General features: G+C 43.4%; 1 protein-coding gene across 1 annotated transcript; it reads right to left on the bottom strand.

The window, feature by feature from the left end:
* Positions 1-1,136: 1,136 nt before the first annotated feature.
* On the bottom strand, positions 1,137-27,827 carry DHX9 (DExH-box helicase 9). Its single transcript, XM_030953634.1, is given in 28 exon segments — positions 1,137-2,174; positions 2,869-3,069; positions 4,353-4,468; positions 5,995-6,224; positions 7,313-7,400; positions 7,403-7,442; positions 7,548-7,709; positions 8,321-8,432; positions 9,785-9,945; positions 11,294-11,446; positions 12,068-12,141; positions 12,281-12,375; positions 12,569-12,782; positions 13,373-13,473; positions 13,645-13,801; positions 14,923-15,005; positions 15,492-15,633; positions 16,270-16,461; positions 16,779-16,856; positions 18,165-18,326; positions 18,421-18,510; positions 19,164-19,294; positions 19,705-19,751; positions 23,402-23,547; positions 23,915-24,027; positions 24,274-24,388; positions 25,371-25,511; positions 27,644-27,827. Coding segments are annotated over 28 exon segments (3,687 nt in total). The 5' UTR covers positions 27,755-27,827; the 3' UTR covers positions 1,137-1,942.

Below are 27,827 nucleotides of genomic sequence, written 5' to 3'. Positions count from 1 at the left end.
GTTATTGAAAGCAACATGGAATTAGAATCATAGAGTCTCCTGAGCTGGAAGGAACCCACAATGATCACTGAGCCAAATTCCTGGCCTTGCACAGGACACCCCAAGGATCACACAAATTAGATCTTTATGGGAATGAACAGGGCTGTGCTGGTGAGCTGTACCTAAGATGCACAGATGTCTTGGGGAGCTACAAAATTCATCACTGCACCAGTACCAGAATCAGCAAGACCTCCCAGGACAACCAGTAGGGTATTAATGGTAACATTTTTTAATCTTTTCTTAGTAGTAAAGGTAAATAACAGCTTTACAGTTACAAATTAGAAACAATTCTGTAAATAGTCTAGAGAAAGATCAAGTTCACTCCTTTAACATCCAACACCCCGGTAAAACCATGTTTTGGTAGTATCATAGAATATTGTACATACACTTGATAATCCTTGGTATCCTATTCTACCTCCTCACCTTGCATCCATCTCTTGCCTCCTGTTTAAATGCTGGCCAGTAACAGCCAGAAGAAATTAGAAAGCTTTAAACAGATACTAGATCATAGTCCAGACTAGTGAGTGTGATACTAAAATTAAGTAGAGTTATCTTTAAAACCACTGGACTTCTGCTTCATGCTTCCAGTTTGGTGCTAGTAACATGACTGAAAACACCATGTGTGAAGGGCAAGCCAAGGAAAGCAGTTTTTTCTGGATGCAGTGACTACAAATGTGCAAAAGGAAGGTGGCTAATGCTATAGCACATCTTCCAGGGTACACCCCTGTGACTCCCCCATAGGTTGTTCCTGGGCCCAAACTGGAAAAGAAAAATAATTATGTTTTTTGTAATGGTGGCATGGAGTGACAATTCCTCATCCATTCATTCATTCTTCAACCTACAGAAAAGTCTGCATCAGCAGAAGGAAGTGTGGGGTTCACTGCAGCAGAGCATGCAGCAAATAATACATGCTCCACAGTAAATTAAATTTGGACATTAATATCTATCCTCTATAATTCAGAGCTGGATTGAAGAAGCACTGCTTCACCCTTACCTAGTTTTTAAGAACTCTTCATGAGAAGACAAAAAATGTTACACTTGCTTTGCAACCACCACCATCTCCCACAGCCCAGCAGGCACAAATAATTACTGTTTCTGCAGTGGCATTAGTGGGAGGTTAATTTTGTCAGACTTGGCAACAGAATGGGGCTGGAAGGCTTTTCACCCCCTCTGTGTCAATACACTTCTGTGAGCACCAGGCAGCCAGCTGAGCTTCAGTGTCTGGAATCCAATGTGTTCCCATTGAAGAACTGTCCTTGTCCACACAGATGTGGAGGAATGAAGCCTGACTGCTTGGGAATAGTGAACACTGTCTTGGATGAAGGGAGCAATTCATGCTTCTGAGATTACTCCAGGTTCTGCAGAGACCAGCAGCATCACATCAGTCTTGGAAAAGGTATTCCATGTTCCTGCATGATCTGAATCACCCAAACAACTCACCATGGAGGGTCATGCAGCATGCAGAGGGCTGGCTGCAAAGGAACCTAGTGCTGTCTGGCATGGTTAGAAAACCACTGCAGCAAAGACTGCTTGCACAGCTTGTTAGACAACGAAGTGAAATCCCCACTGAGCCCAAGATATGGTTTGGAATCTCTTTGGCAGGAAATGACACTGAAAAGGTTTCCTGAGAATGCCCTGAGTCTCCAACAATCACAGTTAGCAACAGAAGCCTTCGAAGCTCAAATTCAAACACAAAATCAAAGGTATAGCTTGCAAGTCTTCAGAAACAAACTCTTTATTAAAAATAATACAACTTGCAGGGAATTCCCTAAGGGCATGATATATTACTGAGCTGTACTTGTACTAAGGAACCAAAAAAGGCATACAAACTGGGAAGAGGAAGAAAGGAATTTGGGAAGGAAACACACTTTTGTTGAAGTGCAAAGACTCCACTGAACTATCACTACCACCCTCCCCGGTAGCCCCTGCCTGCTCCTCGGTATCCTCCTCCTCCTCTGCAGCCACCCCCAGCTCCGTAGGCTCCCCCAGGACCACCTGGGTATCCTCTTCCCGCCGAGTGCCAGCCGGAGTAGCCGCCGTAGCCTCTGCCCCTGCGGCCGTAACCTCCCCAGCCCCGAGGGCCAGCGCCGTTGTCGTAGCGAGCCATCTTGGGCGGGCGGGGGCCGTCCCCAAACCTGGCCAACAACAACACCACACACTTGAGGCAATCTCACAAACTGCATCTCTACAAGATGGCAAACAGCACCATCCTCAGCTAAGCCACCTCGATTTTCCGTGAACACAATGTGATGGCTGAACTACAGTTGCACTTTTGCACCTTTTCCACTTCAGAAAATTTTCCTTTGCTTCAGAAGCAAGGGATGGAAATAAGGGGCAACAGAGGGGTGGCAAGCCCAGACAAATAGGTGTCTTCTTTCCAGGAAAAGGTTGGCCCAAAATAAATATTATTATCTTTTCTTTAAAAGATGTTTTGTGTTTTGGAAGAGGGGATGACAGCTTTTATTCCTGAGAATTGTGTCCTTGTGCAAACAGGCAGTGATGTCTCTGCATCAGGCTTGGAGTGCAAGCATTTCACACATGCTCAGAGCACGGGCACTGAAATCAAAGCCTGAAGTCCTCACCCTCACTGGGGCTGAAACCACAGCATGCAGCCCCCATCCTCACTGGAGCTGAATCCACAGCCTGCCGTCTCCATCCTCACTGGGGCTGAAACCAAAGCCTGCAGTCCCCATCCTCACCAGCACTGAAACCCCAGCCTGCAGTCCCTGTCCTCACTGGGGCTGAAACCAAAGCCTGCAGTCCCTGTCCTCACCATCACTGAAACCCCAGCCTGCAGTCCCGGTGCTCAGCTCCGAGCTGGGCTCTCACCTGGTGCTGGCAGCCGTGAGTGCCACGCCCGCCGCCGCTGGCCGGGACAGCTGCCGGATGACGTTCAGCATGCGCTCGTGGGCGGGGTCCAGCTGCCGGACGATGCCCGGGTCCTTGGTCACCTCCACCACCAGCGCCTCCATGGCAGCGCGCAGAGCCACGATGCAGGCAGCCGCCGTGTGCGGCATCTTCAGCTTGATCCTGCGGCACAAAGAGCACGTTAGAGCTGCCATGGCTGCCAGGGGAGTACCCGGGAAGGAAGAGGCTCTGCAGAGGGGCTTTTCATTGAGCCACAAACCTGCATTCTCATCTCTGAAGTTCTAATTTGTCACTGAAAGGGTGAGAAATTCAGGAGGCAAATTTGAAAGATCCTAAAATTTGGCATTGTTAAAACATAGCTGTTCTTCTGGCAACATTTGCTCTTGAAATTTAACAAAGGGCCATGAAGATGCTCTGAGGGCTGAAACTCCTCTGCTCTGGAGACAGGCTGGGAGAGCTGGGGGTGCTCAGCGTGGAGAAGGGAAGGCTCCAGGGAGGCCTTAGAGCCCCTTCCAGTACCTGAAGAGGGCTTTCAAAGGGAGATACAGGCAGATAGTGATAGGACAAGGGGGATTCTTTTAAACTTATGGAAGGCAGGATTAGATGAGATATTGGGAAGAAAGGTGGTGAGAGCCCTAGCACAGGTTCCCAGAGAAGCTGTGGCTGCCCCATCCCTGGGAGTATCCAAAGCCAGGTTGAACATGGTTTGAAACAACCTGGTCTACTGGAAGGTGTCCCTCTGAGATGAGCTTTAAAGTTCTTTTCAACCCAAAACATTCTGTGATTCTATCATTCTATACTGGGATAAATTCAACATGTAACGTCCTGCATCAAAACAGCAAGATACAAAAATATAAAGTAAACTGAAAACACGAGGCTCCAAGATTCTGAAAGGTCCAACCCTCAAATTGTTAGCAAATTAAGATTAAGGAATTCTTTGCCTCTCTTTTAATGACTAGGAGGTAAAAAAAAAAAAAAAACAAAAAAAAAAAACCAAAACAACCATCCAGATGTTATTTGGTGATGGCCAAAAAATTTACACAGCCAGAGACATTTCTTTCCTCAAGCTGTTTCTGTGCCTTGAAAACAAGGTTTCCTCAGCCTTTGCCTCAGGAGGAGGTCCAAAACACACAGTGCCTTTCACCTTTCAGTTAAAGAGGAAAAAAGCAGCAGTTTTTATGGAAACTGCCTCGTCCTGTTTTCAGTTTAAGCAGATAATCTACGTGAAACAAGGCTCAAATTAACCTGTCCCTTCCTCACAGGTAGGAAAGGCGATGCCTTCCCAACCTGTGGTGCAGTTTGCTCTGGGATCCCTGTCCTACAGACATCTGCTCTGTGTTAGCTGCACTTCCCCTCAGTCAGGGGCTCAGAACTGGATGAGCTTTGTCCTTTCCAACCCAAACCACTCCATGATTCCACAATTCTGAGCACAAGCAGATCCATACCAGTCATCCACCAGAATGAGCTCCCCATCTGACAGGACTTTCTTGGAAGCAAAGAGGAGCAGCTGCAGTGGGCTCACCAAGGTCATGGTTTTGGCAGAGATGGCTCGTGTTCGAATCTGCAAGTTAAAGAGGAAAATTACTCTTGAAATGGAAAACAGAGCTCTGCACCTTCCTCTGGACACTGAAACTGGAGAATTTTATTAAAAAAATACCCAAACAACACACAACAAAGCTAGGTATAATGTTAGGAAATTACAAGAGCACGTGCATACACAAAATTGAATGCCAGGCAGAGATTTACAGGCATTCAGCACTGGCTGGTGTAAAACTTCAACAAAAACTATCTTCCATTTTAAAATATTCATTTTCTGTGTCTGCAGTTATGTAGCTTTTACAAGAGCCACCTCATGCTTTGCAAGCCTTAAAATGACCAGGGCACATCTGAATTTTCCTCCTACCCTTCAATTACTGAGGCTGTGATGAAAAGCTTTAGTGGGCTCCTACTCATGCAAGTGTGGAAGTCGCCAGATGTCCATGCAGTCACTGCTGTGTCATGTTACAGTGACCTTGAGCTTGAACTGAGAGCTTGGACAACATCAAGCCAGAGATAACAGCCCTGCTACATAGCTCCTGCCCCTCGGTTTAAAGGGGAACAGAAGAGGTACCTAATGGGCATGAAGAGAGCTGCACACAAATACTCCTTCATCCCAGCCTCACCCAGGGCTGGAGTGAGACTCTCACCAAGAGTCTAAGCCACTCTTAAGCCACCATTTTAGTCACTCTCCATTTGCTGTGTGTACTGTCATTTAAAAAAGCAAAACTCTTTAAGCTCACAAGTCCTTTGCTGGGTTTAGGGGAATCTTACTTGAGAGAGATGGTCAAGGTGGTCTAACCCTCCTGGGATCCTGACACAAAGGGTAAAGAAGCAGCAAAGCCTCACCACAGCTCTGAACTATGGATTGGGAATCCAGACTGTCAAGACAAAATCCCTGTACTCAAAGGATTTAAAATTCTGGTTATCACCAAACACAAAAGCATTGTTTTCCTTTGCTCCTTGAGCAGCAGCAGCTGAGTTTACAATGGCTGTCACTGGAGCACAGGAGAGCTCACAGGGGGTGCAATGGACATGCACATAATGTACATCAAATTCACAGGATGAAGGAAAAGGTCATGGAGACCTTTTAGGTGATGCTTGGGAAATGAGAATTATCCTTGGGAGATGACACAGGCCAGAACAGGAGCACCCCACTGCCATATTCCACGTCCTTGTTTTCTCCCTGGCCTCATAAGCAGCAGAAGCGATAAGGATAAGAATTCTCTGATGCCTAACTAGCATGGAAGAGCTCCTAAAACAAACTGTTAATGAAGATAATGATTTAGATCTTTCTCCATGACCTGGTTGTTATAACAAAACTCACAGCAACTTTCTGTGCACTTCTACTGCAAGTGGTTGACTGGAAGTTACTAGGAGGTCGAGTGACACCAGGACCATATAACATTTACTTTCTGGAAAACCCCCATCCCTCCCCACTAAAATTAGCTAAATATTGCCTTCAAGTTATTTTCTTATGACTTTGTTACCAAAGAGAGCCTCTTGAACCACTTGGCAGCACATGATCAAGAATAAACCCAAAGTCCCTACCTTCTCTCCAAAAACAAAGAAGGGTGATGGATACTTGATGTCCTGGCTGCTGAAAGGGCAGTTGACAGATGATTTGTGGATGAGAGCATTGTGCCCCTCAGTGGTAAGAATCTTCCTCTTCTCCTTGTGGTAGCAGACGTTGGGGTAGACCCCAAAAGCCAGCAGGGAGATGACAACATCCAGGTTGTTATCAGGGCCAGTGTTGTTAAATGGTTGAGTCATCAAACATTCTGTTGGCAGAGAACAGAGGAGTGGCTCAAATCCATAGGACATGGAGGAGAGCACAACACAGCTATTTAGGACCCTGGATCAGTGCAGAGCTGTTTAGGATCCTGGATCAATGCCTTTTCTGATTGAATCAACTGCTAGATGTTATCTCCAATGACCTTTGCACTTAGAGCATTTAAGTTCTACATTCAATTTTTTATTTCTTAATGAAGAATGAAAAGCTGAAAAATACTACTACAAAGAGGTATTTTCCTCTCCCAAACTCTTCAAAAACAAGAAGAAATGGGTTTGCCCAGAATGTGCTGTACCATAGTGTGTTTACTGCATTTGTTTTGGAGACAGATCTTTGGGGGAGGTTAAAATGGATGTTTTTATTAGTTCATTTGTTACAAATCTCCCCCAGGGTCTCTAGTGGCTTGTTTTCAAGCCATCTTGCCCAGAAAAAAAGTTACAGATAAATGCAGCAATGATCCTAACAGCATGAGGAGAAAAAAATTAAAGGAATTTGAAGAGGAAAAAAAAATGAAAAGGAGGGGAAATAAACATCTGCTTAATCCAGGCAGTCATGCCATTTCACTGAGCTCCTCAGCAACATTAGGCAAATTCAGAACCTGGTCAAATTTAAGAATTTTTTTTCTCTAGCAAATGGAATAATTTGGCACACTGCTGTACATCCCTCCTGCAGCACAAACCCAGGAAGTCACAGAACAGAGCACTGTTCAGATCACACAGACTCCCCACTAAGGTCTATGGAAAGAAGGGGGAAAGCACAGCACATTCTGGAGATCCAACAAGTGAAGGAGAAAGAAAGCCAGGGAGGTAACACTCCAAGGACACCTGTTTAACAGATTTTTAATCCTGCAGCTCTAACCTCAACTTCCAAAATCTCCATGTTGCACCACAGCCACCACAACTTTAGGAGAGAACACTAAAATTCCACCTGAATGCAGCTGTAAAAGTGGAGTAGTGTTATGGCAACTCCACTATATCCCCTATGCGTGGGTGCTCAACACAGATTATCCTGGTTATTTATTCATCCTCTCAGAATGAAAAATGCAATCAATAAACTATTGAACTTAATCAGAATCACCTTCAGGAAAGCCAGAACTAATAAGTATGTCTTTTAGCTGGACTTTTGCTTCCCAAGTCATTCTAAGAGTGGCCATGCTGAGTCTCTTTTGTGTTCACAAAATCTTTTCTCTGCTTCTTCGCCACCCATTCTGAAAAACAAACAGAGGGAATTAGAAGCCTGACAAGGCAAGGAAAAGCTCACCCTGTGTTCTTCACCTGTGACCTCCCATCACCTGCTGTGCCACACAACATACCTTGCATCATCCCAGGCTTGGAAGACAGAGAGCAAAGCTACATGATCCGAATACCTGGTCCCAGCAAAATTCCTATGGACATAACCCAGGCGTTTGCCTTCATTGATGAAAGGCTCAGGGAAACAGGTGGCTGCAGAGATGGTACACACAGCATCTCCCACACTGAAAAGAACCACACAAGGGATCAGGATCATTCAGAGTTAGTGCTGCCAGCACCTGCTGCAGGCTGCAGATACCAGGGAAAACTTCTCTGCTAGAGACCTTAGGAATTTGGCCTTTATCTGCTAGAGTTCTTCACTGAAACACTTCCCTGGAAGTGGATGTTAAATTAGCTCTTTCTGCCCTCCCCTCCATCCATACACCACCATCTTCTGGTGAAAAGATCCCTACAATAATCACAGGACCCTACAGCCATCACAGTGACAAAGAACAGATCTTCTACTAAAGCAAAACGTGGAGATGGATTTTTCTCCTTATCTCATTGTTCCATTCCATATCTCCCCACCTCTAGTTCACTGTTATACCTAGGTGTTTCAAGTCCCACTCCCAATTCAGAAATACTCAGCCTCCACTGGTGTCTTGCCTTTAACTGAATTTCATGACCACTTTATGGCCCACACTAAAAGTTATTTCTTCTCTGCTCCCATGAGGATTCACTCACCTCTCCCCAGCTGCTGCATTTATTGCTTATCTAGATATATTGGTTTTACTCTTGCAAGAGGCTCAGGAACTCAGAGAAACAAGAACATGATCACTGAGACCACTCAACTTACTAAAAAATACAGCCCATGATCATCATCTTGCCCAGACGAGGTTCAATAGGAAGTTTGGCCAGGATTCTTCCAAGAGGTGTCAACTCGTCATTGGAATCCAGGGCATCAAGCTCTGAAACAAGATCCTTTGTTATCAAAGAGAGTTAGCTAACCCCAGAAATCTTTAGATAACACCACAAATTCTCTTCCTGGAGGCTTTACCTGCCTTTCCTCCTCCCATTACCTGAAAATTATCACCTGTATTCATCCTCAAAGCTACCAAAGGTTTTTTCACATACAAAAAAGAAAAGCAGCTTTGTAGCCTCATCAATTAAATGGGAAAGGAAACATAAAAAATTCCTTGACCATCATAAAATCAATCTATCTTTCTTGGAATCTGTTGAACCCAAATGCCTAAAGAATACTTTGAAGAATAATGTTTCACCTCTCTAAGAACATACTAGCAGTGTACCTGCCCTGAAAAACCACAGGTCATCCAGGAAAGGGAGGCACCTGCAGACACAGCTATTTGGCAAACCAAAAATGTTTGCCTTTTCCCCTAGCTCTGCAGTTCTCAGCTGCACAGTATGAAAAGTACTAATAATTTTCAGAACAGAAAGTCATTAAACCTGACTACATATCCCCATATTTTTTCCTTCTGGTCTCCCTCCTGTATACAAGCAACGTAGGTTCAGCACACGATTCTACCATAAATAAACAATGAAATAGATATTTCCGTTGTTAAAAATTGTAGGAAGTGCTTATTTAGTGACATTTACAAGTGTGCTGAGGTTTGAGGTCACTTTCATGCTTTACATCTAAAGCACAAATCTAGAGTTCTTCCCTGCTATATTTTACTCAGTCTAGTTAGTTCCTTGAAGAGAGTGGGGAGACAACCTAACTCACATGGCAGGTTTTTTTCGTTTTTCATGCAGATTCACAAACTGGAGATTTAATTTCTTGACAAAATCTGAGATACTGGGTCAGCAAATTGTAAAAAGTGGTAATTATTTCTCAGTACTTTTATAGAGGCTTTGTGAATGCCTCAAGCACTGGACTGAGTCTATGCCAAACACAGCAGTGCCACAGCTGGAAAACAGGAAGCTGGAAGCTAACATAACTTACTGGTAAAACAACAAAACAAGCCTCAAGTTTGAAGGCTCAAGTTTCTTAAAGGAATGACACTCCATTGGGAATTCAAGTATTTCTTCAGCTGCACAAGCCACTGCCACCCACACGATGCCTCCAGGTTGCTGTATCAGGCAGAACACGCTGCTCCAGCAATCCACCCCGAGGTGGTAGAGCCATTTTTCAGAGATCACATACATGGGAGAGCACCTGGAGCCAGTTCCACTGGCCCAGCATCACTGCACAGCCCCGTGGCACATGAGGGCTGTTTGTCACAGATCACATACATGGGAGAGCACCTGAAGCCAGTTCCACCAGCCCAGGATCACTGCCCAGCCCCGTGGCACACGAGGGTACCTCTGAGCGTGCGCTCTGCCTCGATCACCGCATCCAGAGGGGGCGGCTCGATGGCCTTGGCCAGGAACTGCCCGATGCCTCCCAGGCGCAGCAGCTTGATGCTCAACGCGATCTCGTGGAGGGGCGTTCGAAACATCTCGGGTGTCATGTGAGTCTGAAGTCTGGAATGAGAACAAAGGCCCATTTCTCTGAACACAGGCTTTGATCACCATGAGGGGTCATTCCACCAGCAGAAACCACTGCCCTCCAAAGTAAACTCTGTCTCCAAGCCCACCCATCAGCTCTCTCTGTGCTCCTGGAACTTAGGTTCTTCTACCACAAAATTCTGTGCTTCTCCATTCTCCTTTGGGGCAAATTTACACTGGGAATGCATAGGGAATAGCCCTCCCATCTCCACTGCCCACTGTGGGTTCTAGCATGAGCTGACCAAAGAGAGCCTGCAGGGCTGGAGCAGTTCACAGCCCCACATTTGTCCTTTACTATGCTCTCCTGCTCTGATAAGGAAGCTCTTCCCAGAGACAACCTGCTTTCAGCCTGCTCTACATAAAAGCATTTTCCTACTGCAGCTAGAAAAGGTTTCAAAACACCTTGAACAGATAGTTTTTTGAGAGAAATCATCTAAATCTTGTGCCAGCTGAATCAGACTATCTGTACAAGTCCACACACACACCCCTTCTTAAGCACAAAGGAACTTGTATATTTTGGGTTTATATTCTCTGAAGGAAGACAACCTTATAACCATGATTACTTCAGCACCCTAAAATCAGTTCATTGTTTAAAATTGTTATTTAAAATCAGTGCACTGTCCTCAACAACAGATCTAAATAAATTTGAGAAATTCAATGAGAGTTTTTGATCAACTGAGATTTTCAAGAGTTTACAAAAAGTTGAACATCAAAACACAGTTATGCTATAACAGCCAGAGAAAGGGGCACTGAAACTTCCAGGAGAGAGATAAGAGTGTAACTAACAGCTGTGTTGCCTTCTCCAACCAGCAAAGAGATTTCCAAGGCTCTAGTAATGAAAAAACAGTCTGGCAGAGAGGTCAAGAGTTTCAGCAACAGAGAAGATGCTAGAGCACCATGAAGGGGCTTCCTGGCCATGGAATGAGGATGGAGAGAAAACTAACATCTGCCATCCCTGCTTTTTACCCCTTTCATGACAAAATTGCCTGTTACATGGCAATGCCAGTTGCCCCCAGTGTTTGAAGGCAGACTAGAGCCTTGCCCTCATTACAAAGCTCTCTCCCTTGCCTCAATTCCCAAGCAGTATTGCTCTCTTCTTGAGAAGTTTGGTAGGTTGCAGTGACACCCTTAATACTAAAATCATGAACTATGTATCCACCTCATACTATGGGTAAAAGCATAACATATGTAAGTTTTTTTTTGAGCCAACATTATCCATCTTCTCAGCACGCTTTCTGCAATGATTTCCCCAGTTTGACCCAAAGCAGCACCCAACAGTTCTGGGAGGATTCCCTGAGGGTATTTTTGGAGACCACAGCCTCACCTCTCGAAGCGAGCTCTGCTGCACAGATGGAAGCAGAAGCCGGCTCGCACACGCCCAGCTCTGCCTTTCCGCTGCTCCAGATTGGTTTTTGATGCCCAGACCGTGGCATAGTTTGTCATGTTGTTGTGAGCAGTGAACAGCTTCACTTTTTGCCTGTTACAGGAAAAACACCACTAAAGATCAAACGTCCTTCATCTTAAGCCCTGCCAAATCAGTTCCTATTTTATGGCTTGCAGCCACACTGCTTTTAAGAAGCCAACCACCCCTGGTTTGTGTTAGTCAGGAAACTAAAGCATCACACTCTTTCTAAAGCAGTGCCCCAAACTATTGCACAGAATAATGTTCTCACAACTGTCCAAAAAGCAAAAAATTCTCATGAATTCATGAGCTCTCTGTGTGTAGATTTCTCAGAGAGCATGCACAGCAAGGCAGGAACTGTAACAGACTACAAAAACCTTCCTCTTTATCATCAGCCAGACACTGAGAGTTTGTAAAACTCCTTTGGCAGATGACGTCTACCAAATTGGTGTGGAGACCCAGTGACACCTCACATGAATAGTGCCAGCGTGACCAACCCAGTCCCCTGAGATGCCAGCATGGTGTGTCACTGTGCTGACCAGCTAAAGACAATGCTGATTTGTTCTGAGGGAGTTGGAGACCTCAAACTCAGCTCAGGGAGCATGGGAACACAAGGCACTTCTCTGCACTCCCAAAACCTCTTTTGCATTCCCAAGGGTAAGGTTTATGAAACAAAAAGCTGCTTCATGAACTCACTTGCAAGAGTCGATGACAAAGACCACGTCATTGATGGTAATGCTGGTCTCAGCAATACTGGTAGATAAAATAACCTATAAAAATGCAAAGTGACGTTATTTGGTTTGAAAAAGCTGATAATGCCCAGCAAGATAAACTACAGAATTTATTAAAGAAGTCAGCAATACATTCCCCAAAAGCCCAGGAAAACTGCACAGAGAGAAGGCTCCGTACTTTGGTCACCCCAGGAGGCACAGGATCAAATACTCGACGCTGCTCGTCCAGAGGAACCTGGGAATGCAGAGGTAAAATCCTGTACTGGTGGCCTCCTACAAGAGGAATACAAAAACATTGGTAACTACTACTATGTGAATCTCATTTCTTCTTTGCACAACATAAAAATTTCTGGCCATTCACTCTCACAACAAATTAGCTCCCTAAGCCATTCATCCAACTCCCACCTTCACTCAGTCAGTAATTTCCCTGGGAAAAGATGAAATATAACAAAACAGCTGCTTGTACCAAAGCGTGGGTTCATTTCTAGATGCTTCTGCATGGTATAGATTAAGTTCCAGCCAGGCAAGAAAACAAGGACAGCTCCTGGGACATTCAGAGTCCTGATATAAATCAGCAAAGCCTCAATGAGTTCAAAAGAGGTTTCTCTCTCGTTCAGCTGAGCCATGGAGTGCTTTGTTTCTGGGCCATATTCATCGCTGCAAATAAGGTTGCAGTTGGCCTGCAAAAGAAAAATACCACAAAGGAAATAATATAAATGAATTTACTCAAACTACAGAGACTGACTGGCCAGACAAATAAGAAAATGAAATTTGGGTAGATGTCTTTCAAGAAAAAATGGCCATTAAAAGAAGATTTCAATTAAGTGGCCCAAACAAAGTTTCAAAATTAAAAGTTGAATAAAACTGTTATTTTCTTGACAATGTATGTAAGCACAGACAATATGAACTGCAAGAGAAGAAGGGAGAGAATCTATATTTTCACCCTAAGAAGGTACCACCAAGCTCCTATTTCTCTATTTCTTTTCCCAAGGTTACTAAATTTTACTTTCAAAAACATTTCAGTTTTAGCTTTAAAGAGAAGTAGGTTAACAAAGCATGAGAACCTTAGCTTCAATGAAAAAGAAATTCTTCAGTTTACCAGGGCAAGAAGAAAATTAAGTTCCACTGCTGAAGTTAACAGCAATCTCATATATTAAAAATAGGAAAGCTGCTAGAGATGTTCACTTCAACAGTGCCAAACGAATTACACACAAGCTGGAGTACTAAAAATGGCCCTTGTTTAATTTTTCATATTAAAATTCAAACATACATCATCATCTTCACCACTTTCTTCATCCTTCTCTTTCTTCTTCTTTTCCTTGGGTGGAGGGACAAACTGAGTCATTTGAATACAGTCCTCCAGAAAATAATCTGCAAGGACAGACAGATGATAAGGACTGACTGCTGGAAGCCTGTGCAAGGGAATATAATTCTTTACACCACTTCTCAAGAGTCTCCTGAAATAAACCAGGATATTTCAGAGTATGAATGCAAGACTGATAAAAACTCAAGCAGTTTCTGGAAGTGCAAGAAAGGATTTACCTTGGACAGGAAAGGTTCTGCCATAGACCTCGATGATGGGACAGTTGAAGAAGTATTCACAAAACATACTGGTATCAATGGTGGCAGACATGAGGACAACCCTGATCTCAGGGTACACCTGAACGACATCCCTCAGCACCACCAAAAGGAAGTCAGTCTGCAGAGAAAAAGAGCATCATTAACTTCACAGCTATAAAAACCAGTATCTTCCCAAGAAACCAGAAGGAATTACACATTTACTGAGCAAGAGATGTAAAAAGTGGAACAAAAGTGTTCTAAAACCAGAAAGAGTTGTCAGTGCTTTATTTTGAAACTATTGCCATGCCTGGGATAAGTGGCTTTTAGGATTTCCAGTGTAAAGAAGGGCAGGAAGGAAGTTTGCTTCCTTCCTAACAATACATTAAAACCCTAGGTATTTTTAAACTTGGCTTACATATAAAGCAGCCATAATTCATCAAATAAATAGGAATTACTCAGTGCAGGTATGTGTGATGTTTGTAGTTCTGTTTAAATATGACATTTATTTAGGTCTGCCATGCATTTAGTTAGGCACTCACTTAGCTCAACAGACAAAATTCCAATCTCTCTCACAATTTCCAAACTTGTATGTTACATCATTAACATACATTTAACAGATGAAGAGATGCATCAGAAAAATGCATGTTAAATGTGTACAATTTTATTCAAATGAGTCCCCAAATTCTGTCCAAACAACATGTCAGAACTTCACGGTTTCTCTCACTCTTGGTATGACAAAGCTGAAAACTACACAGAATAATCAAGGGAACAGAAAATGTTTGCCATTTCAAATTATATACAATACCTCTCCTAATTCTATCATCAACTTGTATTTTACTTCATGTAAACCCAGAATTTCAATGTATCACTATCAAGACTGCAGGTTCTGTGAATACCACCAGTAACACAACAGCATCAGTAAAAACAGCACTCCAAAATTACAGTGTCATTCAGCATGCTCCCCCACTTGGACAAGATGTGTTTGTACTGCAGTGTTCCATTTTCCAGAGAGGACCAGGACACAGGGGATCCTAACAGAAGAACAGTCAGAGGGCAGCAAGGAAGCACAGGTCCTTGCTCTTCTACTTAGATAAGGAATAATTAAGTTCCAAAAATCTTATCAAAGAAGGAAAACTTACATCTGACACTCATTAAGACACAGTTTTCTCTTGCAGGTTGGCTACTACACACAAACAGATACAGAAGTTGAACAGAACAGAAGCATATAGAGAGTAGGACTGTCATCACCAGCTAACTCACGTTAATGTCTCTCTCATGGATCTCATCAACAATAACGTGACTAATGCCGCGGATCCCAGTCTCCACCTTTCTCAGAAGAACACCTAAACCAGAGACAGAAGGTAAATGTTCATGTAACAGTTCAACCTTCCCCTTCCCAGCCCCTGGTTTAAAAATCAGGAAGTGTGCAGGCTGCACAGCCCCTTTTCCAATCCCATCTCTAATTGCCATGCTTTCCTCTGTACAAGTGATGGCAAGGCCATGAAGCATTACCACAAGAGAGACTCTTCCATCTTTACCACTCAGTGTTGCTTCCCCTTCTGTCTTTTCAGGACAATCAATATATGGCAATTTTCTCTCTTCGTGGGATTATTTCTGTGTGCTATCAGACCTGTATTACCAGATTTCTGAACACAGATCTTAATTTTTCTTTGCACAACAGCATGCCAGCAAACTTTTATCCAAAAAAACCCTTTTCAATCTTCTAAGCAAACGTTATAAAAATTTCAATCTAAGCATATTTCTGCTTTTGCTGCTAACTCAGAGTTCAGACCCACGATAAGCTCCAAACCTAAGGAAGGAATACAGACCTACAGTGCAGAACATGATGCTGGCGTGGGGCCGAGGGAGCACAGACTCGAAGCGCACGCTGTAGCCACAGCTCTGGCCAGGCTCTTCCCCCCTCTCGTAGGACACACGCTCTGCTACGGAAACCGCGCTGATCCGCCGGGGCTAGGGGTGCAAAAGTTTTCCCAAGCTTAATGAAGAGGTTTTAGAAGTTTATCACAATACCACTGAAAGGGATAAAGGAAATCCTAAATGCTACAGGTGTCCTGAACTATGATTTCTTTACAAAGTAATCGTTAAACAATACTATTCTAACAGCACAGGGTTTTTTTCACATAGGAGGGATATAAGGATTTATAGCAACTACCAGCTGCTATTTCCCAAATCATTTCCCCTTGATCTGCTGAGAGTTTTCATCTGGGCAAGGTTCAAACCAGGTTATCCAAACTGAAAATACATGCAAGAGTAATCCAAATGAAAAGACACATGATACTGAGGTTTCTCCTACTTATATTGCAGAGGAGGTATCTTTAAGAACCACGTCCTGCCATGATAACAGGTTCCTCAACACATCCTTCAATCCTTCAGAGCCAGCTTGGATGGGGCTTGGAGCAACCTCGACTAGTAGATGGCATTGCTGACCATGGAAGGGTGTTGGAAAGAGATGAGCTTTAAGGTCAATTCCAACCCCAACCAATCCTGTAATTTCATTCTGTAAATAAAACGTTCTGTAATTTTATCCTAACCCACAGGTGATTTCTTATACCCACCACAGAACAGCAGTGGCCACACATTCCTCACCTGTGTCACCACTATGTTGCACTCAGCAGCTCGGTTGGTTCTGATGTACTCATCCAGGATGTACTGGGGCACTTGAGTGGTTTTGCCACAACCAGTGGCACCACGGATGACAACAACAGAATTGTGATGGATTGCCTCCAGAATTTCACTTTCAAAATTCTTCAGAGGTAAAGCCTCTCTCTCTTCTTGGATCTGGAAAAAAATCCAGGACATTTCCAAAATCTCCAAAAATCAGCCTGTTCTGCTCCACATCTATACTGTGCCTCACTCTTCTACACTTTTCCCTTATCCAAAGGAAAAACTGCCAAAGAACAGGTCATAGTTTGTACTTTTCCCTGGCACAGCACAACTGGCCCCCACATCCACCCCAGTGGAACACCCAGCACTTCTGAAAATGTGCTGTGTATTTGTGCTGAAATCCAGCCTTATACACTGTGTGTGATGTTCAAGCCCTTCTGGAAAATGAAGAGCCCAGGGCAAGGATGACAGGTGACAGGACACACACTCACCCTCTGCAATTCCTGATCCTGCTCCAGGCGGTACATGAAATCACTTCTCAGATCCGTGCTGATTTGCTCCGGAGTGAGCTGCAAGTGCAAGACATGATTTGGAGGCTTTGTGACCCCTCTTCTTATCTACATCCTCACTTCAGGATCAGATCAGTCACACCAACACTGTGATCCCAGAAATCCCTAAAGGATCATTTCCTGCATAACCCCCTAAAATCAGTTATGCCTCTGAGCTGTTTTATTTCACTCATTCCAGTGTATTTAACATTCATCTCCTAAGAAGTCTCTCAGAAAGACCGACAACACTGAAAAAGGACAATTGTTTAATTTGAAACACTTAGACTGCTTGAGAAACACACATTATTCAGCAGCAAGCCAAGAAGAAGATGATTTAAACAGGAGTTTTTAATACAAGTAATGACCTAATGTAAACACAAACCCACCCTTTAAACAGTAGCTGAAAAGGTAAAAGTTTGAGGATAATTCGTCTAACAACTGCAAAAGAAATCTGAAGAAATGCAAATTTGGTACCAAAGGGTTTTTACAGCAAATAAGTCAGCTGTTCCATTCAGAACTAGCACAGGTAAATCCTGAAGAGATTTGAAACCAGCTCAATTTGCAATGTTCATATTGATTATATATTTCATGCAGCAACAGCTAAATTTACATTACTTCCCTATAATTTAAAAAAAACCAACATATAACAATCAATACTAAAATAATATAATTTATGGAAAAAACTCCGGTAGAGAAATAATTAAATTATTATTATGGCCATAAGCAATCTGAATGTTGTATGAAAATCAAGTTCCTGCCCTAAGAGTCTTTTCTGACCAGTCTATTCAAGTCAGATCAAATTACTCTCTGAACATGGCAAACCTGTCATTCTTTCCCTTATCCTTCATTTTCTCATGCCACACTGTTGCTTTTCATTTGTTCTGTGCTGAATGGGACTAGAAATGACAAAAAGTAAGGCAGTTGGTTGCTTGCATAGTGGTACTGGCTTGGAGCATTTTCTCCTCCCAGAACAAGGGTCTGAGCATAGAAGTATGGGAAAGAGAGGTCAGAGAATTATAAAGGACATGTCCATGAACTTTCCTTGTAATTTTAATTATGAACTTTGTATGGGCTGCAAGATAGCAGGCAAAAGGTGAGACAAAGCAGAGAATTGGGACACTCAAAACACTGCTGGTCAAGACCTGATAACACATGAAGAAAACACAAGGAACTCTCTGCCTCCAGGTCAAGAAGGGAATTAATTTTAACAATGGACTGTCTTCTCCTTTGAAACAGCTCATACTTTAAATACTTGTGAGGGAGAAGCATTTAGAAGTTCTGGAAGCATGGGGAAATCAAGCAACAGATCCATTTTTTAAGTTGTCTTACATTTGCCAGTGGACCCTCATCAATATTGCAGCCAGTCCAAGGGTTCCAGTTGGAATGAGGTGGTGACCAGGGAACAACTCCCATATGACTTTGTCTCTGTGACGGTTCGAAATGGGCCAACTTCCCAACGTTGATCAGAACTGGATTACTGGGATCTTCAGGCTATAAATCCAAAAGCAGAGTGGGCAAAGACAGATAAATGATTAAATGAGCAGGTGTGATGGTCCATCCTTGGAGTATTGAACCACACACTCACCAAAGGCACGATCTCCAGGGACAGCTCCCGTACAGTCTTTCGCAGATTATTTTCTAAGTCAGGAGACAGTGACACCTCATAGGGTTCCAACTAGGAAATATTTAAAAACTACATGTCATTATACACAGAAAGGCAGGCATTGGAAGCCAGAACTGTGGGCTATTACAGGTGAACCATCAAACACCTCCTTGTGAAACAAGGCCAAAGAGTATCATCAGTTCAGCATTCACACTCTTGGAATGTTGTACCAACTTTTCACTGAATGAGGATTTGTAGGCTATTTTAAAGTATCTGAATTTAACTTCAGAGGAACATGTTTCCAAACTTGCAACCAAATACCTAAATAATATATATTCCTTGGTATGTGTGTGTATATATATGTTTGAATTGCCAGAAAACAATCATGTGACAGACAATTAATCCAAACAGCCAGCCTTAACAGAAATATTCAAGCTTGTAGAAAAATTATACTGAAAATAGCATTTGTTACAAATCCTATTATTAATATTAAATTTCATTTAATAGAATGTAAAATTCGTTACTGCTCCTATCACATACACATTAAATTACATTTGTGATCCAAATCACTCACCAGACATTAACAGTTGCTAAAGAATAAAAATTATTAATAACTTGTAAGATGTTAAATATGGACAGCAAATTCTTAACTCATTCCTGTTTCTGAGAGTGCTTCTGTGTTATGAAATGAAAGCAATAATTCCTGTCCCTCCTGCCAAACTCACCGATTCTCCTTTCTTCTTCTGCCCAGAGTAAGGCTCAATGACACCAAGATGGTAGAGCTGTCTGACCAGGGAAAGGGCACAGGACTGTGCTGCCAGCTTTTTGTTTGATCCATGCTCACGACTGAAAATCCCTGCAGCACACAAAGGTCAGAGCTGGAACAGCAGAGGAGTCAAGCAGCTTCCACAGAAGTCACTACTCTGAACTGGGCTCTCTGACTGTACACTCAGACCAGGTTTCATGGACAGTCTCAAATCTTGATAAATCCAGAATTCCAACATAAAATCCAACCAGGTCCCTCCACTGCCCAGCTCACACTGGCTGTGTGATGTTACTTTACTGCTAAATAATCCTTTCAAGTTTTTCTGCATTCAGTGCCTAAGGAAGTATGACTGCCCAATACCACCCAGCAACTTTATGAATGCGATTCTTTACCTCTGGAAGTGGCTCCAACACATAACTATAATAAACTTATACCCACAAATGTTCCTCTATACCAACACCCATCTCTGGCTAAGTTAAAAAATAAACAGGAGCACTTACTTCTGCCCAGCTGCCTCACATAAATGTTCATTTCTGCATTAAAGCTCCTGCAAGAGAAAGAAAGAACACAAAGGTACAACTACCAATAGCTGACTCTGCAAATATACTTAGTCTTTCCAATATTTCTAGGCAAAGATCTCTGTCCTCAGTCAGAAACTCTCAATTCACCAATGACCAAGGTAAAGTATTACTGCTTATAGTCCCTTTAACCCCAAGGTAGTAGGTAACAGACCTGTCACCAACAGAACCAGTACATTTGATAAGAAGAGTTCTGAATATGTCACTGTTCAGCACTGAAATTTCCAGCCATATTATTAGGAAATATGCTCTGAGCTGTCCAGGTTTAAGGCAACAGCTATAAAGCAGGTGGGATGTAACATTACCATGCATCCCAATGTACAATTAACTGTATCCCACATTAATATTGGTATAACACTAATGTAACCCACTAATGGCCTGTGTTTAATGACTAGATGCAACATTTAATACAGTTATTCTGCTTTTTGCCACACACTTGATCAGCTCAGAACATAAACAAAACCAAACCAGCTCATATAGTCAAAAACATGGTACTTTTCTGAACAGGAGACAGAATATTTGAATTTGCATGAATTTCCATTCCCTTACTGCCATATTCTAGAATCAGCAAAACTTGAGTAACAGAGTAATAGTTACTCAAGAGTAACTCTGGTTAGCAAACCCAACAGTTTGCTTAGCAGACATGTAACCAGTTCAGTTAAAGGTTAACTGGCATATTCATCAAAGAATCATAGAATGGTTTGGGTTGGAAGGGATCTTAAAGACCATCTCATTCCAATCCCCTGGGCAGGGATACTTTCCACTGTCCCAGCTTGCTCCAAGCCCCATCCAACCTAACCTTGGACACTTCCAGGGATGTGGCAGCCACAGCTGCTCTGGGCAACCAATCCCAGGGTCTCACCACCCTCACAGGGAAGAATTCAGGCTTTAAAAAAATCCTCAACAGAGGAGAACAGAAATCATGACCCATGCTTTTAAGAATCCCAAACCTAAGCCTGTATTTGCCACATGAAATATTAAAGTTGAATTCTTGTAAGACAAGATTTAAATTGGCAAATGTGACTCAAGGTGCATGACTGGAATTTATTGGACTGAGATCCTCTTTGGAAACTAGGACTTGGCATTTGCACAGGTGGAGGCTGCGCCTTGCACCTGCATCCTTCATTTTTTGCTGCAAACAAACAATAAAAAAGGTTAAGTGAGTGATTTAAATTTCAGGTTAGCCCTCCTTCCTGTGCTATCAGTGAACTGACCTGCAGGCACAGTGGCTTCAGGGGTCAAAGGCCACTGGCTCTCAGGGACACAACAGCCACCTAAGACACCGATGACAGTATGTTTCTCAGCCAGGCCTACAGTCAGCATTCAATCTCACTCTCCTCCACCTGAGGGGAGAACAGCAACACCAGAAATCAGTTTGCAGCAGAATCCCACATGATTCCCTAGTCCAGCCTCAGCAGCCCATGTGTGAGCAGGCACAGGTCTGTGGTATAGGTCTTCAGCAGGAACAGGAGGAGGCACAGGCACCCCAACACAGAAAAGCCACATCCCATCCCTTAACACGAGCTCACGCTTTGTGTTTTAGGACAGCCATCTTTATATTTACAACTTACACCCTCCTATCATAGTTAAAGTTTCCAAATTCAAATATTCCAGCTATTAAGAAGTTCTCAGACCAGGAGTATGATTAATTGACCACAAACCTCTGAGAGCATGGCTGATATATCTGTTATAATCCATACCTCTGATCATTACCTTAAAAAAACCCAAAACAGATTGGCAAGATGCACAACTGGTATTTCTTTAAAAAAACCCAACAACCTAAACTTTATTATGCTCTCAAAACTCCAGGAACATCTCCCTCCTGTTACACACACCAAAGGGTTAAATTCAATAGTCTTCCAACAGTCCCTCAATGAGCCCTACAACACATTAGGATTGTTCCACGCCTATTTGATTTGTTGCACCAGGTAGTGAATAGCCCCTTCTGCCATTCCATCCAGGGCAATCCACAACCCTTCCCTGAACAAAAAGTATATAGGAAACTCTGAAATGCACTCCAGGAGAACAATAGCCAGGCTGAGAAACATACTGCCATCAGTATAATTTCATTCTGCTCAAGACTAGATAAATTTAATGCTGCAGAAGGTGTAACAAAAAATGAGCTACACAAATAATCCCTAAACTACAATCTCACAGCATATACCAAAGTTGAGATGGCCATGATACACAGAGTATCATCATACAATTTCAGAAGGCTTTAAGCATTCACCCATACACAGCAACTTCATGTCACTTCACAAGACTGCAAACCTCCACCCTTCTTGTTCTGTAGCCCAGCCTTTTATCCCCTCCTGTTGATGCACTGCACCTGTGTGCCCTCTGCTCCCTTTGGTGGTTGCTCAGTGCCCCTGGGCACTCCACGGCTCATTGCTGTCAGTGCTGCTCACCTGCTGCTCACAGCTGCACCCACTGGGGATGAGGCTGGGCCAGCCCCACTCCCAACCACCACCATGTGCCTACACTACAAGACAGAAGAAATGTTCAGAAGCTACGCCTGCAACAAGCATAATTTAAATTCCTAGTACTGTACAAACTAACTTTTTATGTCACTCACTTAAATGAAGGAAATGGCCTTGCCTGAGACACATAAATGGAGATGAAGTGACTTGAAGACAGCTTTTAAATGAGAATGTACAACTTCCTGTACCAATAGACATCTTTTAGATGTTCCAAATGATTGGAAGACTCATTAACAAAAGAATAATATAAGTCCTGCAAGTGACAGACTCTTGAAAAGGCTGTTACAGGAAAATTCTCCTGTCTCTCTAAAAATATAACTCTCATAGAACACAAATTTATATAATGCAAAAAAGCCCAACCGCAAACTCAATCAGGAGAATCCAGCAGCAGCAGCATGCCATTGTTTCCAGCCACAAAACATCAATATATTTCACCAGAAATAATACAATGTCCTAACATCTGGATGATTTGTAAAGACTGTTCACAATAGGGATAAAATAATAAAAAACATCAATTCTTTATGCACAATCTGTTATGAACTACTTTCATTTGGGAGAAGCACGTGCAAATTCTCTGGTGGAAAGGCTAAAAGTCAAAAAAGAGTAATATCCAGCTGGTCTTAACTGAAACTTAAGACTCTCAGAACTCCTTTGGGATGATCCTGCCAAACTGCTTTTTTTCAAAAGAAGATTCTATTGCCAAAAAAGTTAATTATAATAAATATATATTATATTATAATAACATAAATATAAATAAAAATATAAATATAAGAATATCCTTAAAGCACACTGTTACATAAGCAAATTTAGTATTTACTTAAAATGCACAAAGGCACCAACACTTACAGAACAATTACTACAAGCAGCTGAGCTCTCTTTTCACAAAAACTGACACCCCAGCAGCTGACTAGAGGACAGAAATCAGTTTAAAAGCTGCATATCCAGAATGTCTCAGGAATTTCTTCAATCCCTCAGATCTCTGCACTTTAGCTCCTCACCCCCATATCAATATTTAGAGATGTTGTTGGTCCTGGCAAAGAACACTACAGCTCTATGGAGCGTGGCAAGTCAGTGTGAACAGCCACTGTCAAAAATATTTTGAATCTTTCATACACAGACAATGATTAAAACTACCAAACCTGTTGTGATCAGGCCCCATTTCAGTGTATTTATATTCTTCCTGGATCTTCTCCTTTTGGAAAAACTGGTTCAGACGTGCCTTGGCATTTTCCAAGGTCCAACCCCCATGAAGATCTGCATTCAAATCCACATCTGACTCTGAGGTCTAATATGGAGAAAAAGAGTATTGTTTACCAGTTTAAAGATTAAGTAATTCACCTGTATGCTTTAAATAATTAAGATATCACAGAAAATGATAAAAAGTCCTCAGTAATTCTTTATTTTCAGAATAAAATGTCTATACGAAGTCCTGTATGTTCAGACTATCCAGAGTGATTTATTTGTCCCTAGCTTAAACAAATTAACTTCATTAAAAGTCAACAAATATATCTGCAGCTTTAAATCTGCAGCTTAAACTAATAGCAAAATATCAAAAGAAAACTGCAACCTTGATTATAAATGCAAATAACAAATTAAAGGGGATGAAAGATACCTATTTAAGAACTAAAGGAGAATACCTCTGCATGACTTACCTGCTGCCCTTCTTGCTCCTCTTTTCTGGAATAATAATCTTGCAAGTTTGCACCCCGATCCCATTGAGCTCCATGACTGACACAGTTTCCAGGTGCTGCACCTGGTCCATTGCCTACCACACAGAAATAAAATAAAATCAAATCAAATAACTCCCCCAAACATGTTCTTAGCATTGGCAAGGGAGATTGCCTGGCAATCTTGACAGGCCATGACCAGTCCCTCAGATCTCATGCAGTCACCCACACCTCTGCCTCAAAACTATGACTTTGGTGTCCTGTTTGCAGAGTGATGCAATCTGGGGGAGAAAACACCACCAAAATACATTCAAACACACAGAAATTACAGTTTTCAGTCTTACCTACGTCACTTTTTAAAAGCAAATGTGGAGGAAGAGGTCCCCCCACAGCTGAACTGGAACCAGTGACATCTCTTGCTGCTTCCTGTCCTCCAGTGGGGTTATCACCTGCTGCTGGCTAGGGAAGGGAATGAAGGAAAATCTCAGCACATCAGTGCAGAACAATCATTTTACAATTTAGCTAGAAACTGTTCAGGAAGTTTAAAGACCTCAGGCAACATCATGCAACAGTTATCCCCAGTAAATATGCAATAGTTACTACTCAGAAGCAATCCCAATAGTAACACAACTGTGAGTATTTTAACATTGAACTGACAAGAAACTAATTGGCACATTAAAACCAAAATAGCAGTCCTGTTCCCACTGGGTTCCACCTAGGCTGATGAGGCAGGGAGGCTACTTCCACTCAGAAAACTCATGTATCCTCAGTGGAGCACTAGAAGAAGATTCTTCCCTCTCAATAGGAAACACATAACTTCATGCTTTATTTATTTCTCTAAACTTGCTGTAATGACAGAGTTACCCTCCTCTTCCTCAGCCTTTAAGTGATAGTCACTGATGAGTGTTCACAAAACATCGTAACAAGCAGTGATCCCATTACACACTTGAAGCAATTATGGTTTAAAAATGCCAGATTTTCAATGTCTGGTTTGATATATCTGTGATTATTATTTTTGGGTTTGGTTTTGGTTATTTTTAAAGCATACAGGATTATATATATTATATATATATATTAGAACATGGCTCTAAGACTTTACAGTGCCAGGTGTGAGTACTCAGCACTTCGAAAGCCAGGCTGCACCTCACAGGGACTCTGAATTCTTTCCAGCCTCATCAGCTTTGCATCATTTGATCTGGTAAATACAACATGCAGCTCTATTTGCCAGTTCATCCTACAACATTCAATTGGACCTGATAATTCAAAGGTCTTTTCCAACATAAATTATTCCACAATTCCATGATATTTTGTATGTGACCCAGCCCCCCTCACATTCATCACTGCACAGGGGCACCAGACTGAACTCCAGGGATGAAACACAACTGGGAGCATGGCAGCACAATGACAGAGTAGCCTTTGGTAAGGAGAAAAAGCAGCTTACTGCAAAAGCAGGGACTTCATCCTTCTTCATTTCATTCACCCGCACCAAGTAGTTGATGAAGTCTCGGGCAGCATTGCTCTGTGCATCCTTCTTGTTGGTGGAGTTGCCCATGCCAACATAATTGAAACCTTCCACTCGGACCTGCAAGAAACAACACACTGCTCACGTGCAGCTGAAAGGGCCTTGGAGGCCAGCAGCACCCACAGAGCACCAAATCCTGGCTGCTGCTAAGTACAGGAGAAATAATATTACTAACTATTGTTGTATATCATTATCTACATCATTATATATCAATATATAGCAATATATATTGCTATGTATTTCTGTCGGTTTTGAAATGCAAACCCTCACATTCTGAGAACTTCTCGTCTCAGAGCACAAGGGCTTCCCAAAACCTTGTGGAAGAAGAAAAATCAGTGTAGGAAGGGACTCTGGCAACACACAACAGCAAATTCTGCACAAGGTCACTTTCCTCAACTTAAATCCCAAACTCTTGGACAACAAGGACAGGAGTGACCTTGTGTCCACTCAGCTATAGCTCCATCTTATTCCAACTACACAGATGTGATTCATTTCTGATTTTTTTTTTTTTTTTTGTTACTTTGGAACAGCAATTCCATACCCTGGACAATGGTACCTCCAACCACATAGTAACCATACGAGATTCACAGCCATCCTACCAGGCTGCAAAAATCAGCAAGAGATATTTCAGTGAGACTGATCCTCTCACTTGTTAAGCTTCCATGGATAATCATGGGGCATCAACATATCAAAGGCAGTACAATACTAATATATTGTATAATACACAATATCTATAGTGTGACATTTTACAAAAGCATGGAGTGACAGAACAAGGGGGAACAGCTTCACACGGACAGAAGGCAGGGTTAGATGGGATATCAGGAAGAAAATTATTCACTGTGAGTTTGGTGAGGCCTTGGCACAGGTTGCTCAGAGAAGCTCTGGCTGCCCTATCCCTGCAAGTGCTCAAGACCAGGTTGGATGGGGCTTGGAGCAACCTGGGATAGTGGAAAGTATCTGTCCATGGCAGGGGTGGGATTGGATGAGTTTTAAGGTCCCTTCCAACCCAAACCATTCCATGATTCTGTGAATTTATCTATTCATACAACCATTCCATCTGAGTTTTGCTTAGCCAGTTAAAATACTTTGAAAATTGCTTTAATGCCACTGTGTTTCTTTGTTTTCTTACTGACACAGAAGACAAATAGGGGAGGGAAGGGTAAAATGACAAATTTAAGGTGTTTAGTGCAAATTCATGACATCACTCATGAACTGATCTCTTGTCCACATGGCCTCACACTTACTGCTAGCTACCTGTCAGAGCCAACCTGAATTCACAGCTCCTACATCCCCAATATCTACAGGCAGGAGTAAAGTACCATTAGAGCAGTGCAGAGTAGCAACCATTCCAACAAGAGCTCTTTAATACATTTCATCTCAAGTTCAAGAGCAGACTGGAGCTCTTGGCAAAGGTAACATACAATACCCCTCACCAACTATTTTAAGTGCCAGAAGGGTCACACACACTGCAGAGACACACACCACCCTTAAATAAACCAATCTGTTTTCCTTGTAAGGACATCATTCAGGATTTTTCCTTCTTTTCATTCATTTCACACCTCAGTGCACACTCAGCCAGGACACTGGCTCAAAGCATCCCAGCCCTCTCCAAGCCCTTGGCTTCCAGTGATTCCCACCCAGGCCAGGCAGGGTCCAGACCCCGGACAGGACCCCAGACCCCGGTGCTGACCCCCGGTTCCTTCTGGCAGAGCCCAGACCCCGGCAGCACCCCCAGCATGGCCCAGGGTTCCCCCTGACCAAGCCGCCAGACCTGCTCCCAGACCCCCGGCACTGACCCCACGTTCCCTGGGGCAGAGCCCCGGCTCCGGCCCGGCAGTGTCCTCGGCATCACCCCGAGACCCCCAGCAAAGCCCAGACCCCGTGACGGACGTCAGATCCCCGGCAGGAGCCACATTCCCTTTGACTGGGTCCTCACACCCCCGGCAGAGCTCCTGGCCCCCGCGGCACGGTCCAAGCTCCCTCCGGTAGAGCCATGGCTCCCGTGGCGGCCTCCAGCCCCCCAGCACAACCCCCGGCAGGGCCCCAGATCCCCGACAGAGCCCCGGCAATACGGCCAGAGCCCCGGAGGTTGCTAGTCCCGCTCTGTGTCCCCGGCCCAGCCCTAGTCCCCCTCACAGCCGCCAGCCCTCATAGCACGGCCAGCCCGCTGCCCCGGCGGGGCAGGCCCGCACCTCGCAGAGGAAGGTCTGCCGGCCGCGGCCGCCGGCGGCGCGGATCTCGTAGGCCGGCATCACCCTCCTCCTGCCGCACCAGGCGTACAGGAAGTTCTTCACGTCCCCCATGGCAGGGCCGGGGCATCGGGGCACGGCCGCCCGCTCCAGCCGGCGCCAGGCCCGCGGCAGCCCCGCACGGCAG

This window comes from Camarhynchus parvulus, chromosome 8 (genome assembly GCF_901933205.1).
Source record: "Camarhynchus parvulus chromosome 8, STF_HiC, whole genome shotgun sequence".
NCBI classification, from domain to species: Eukaryota; Metazoa; Chordata; class Aves; order Passeriformes; family Thraupidae; genus Camarhynchus; species Camarhynchus parvulus.
This window is presented reverse-complemented; position numbering and strand designations above follow the sequence as displayed.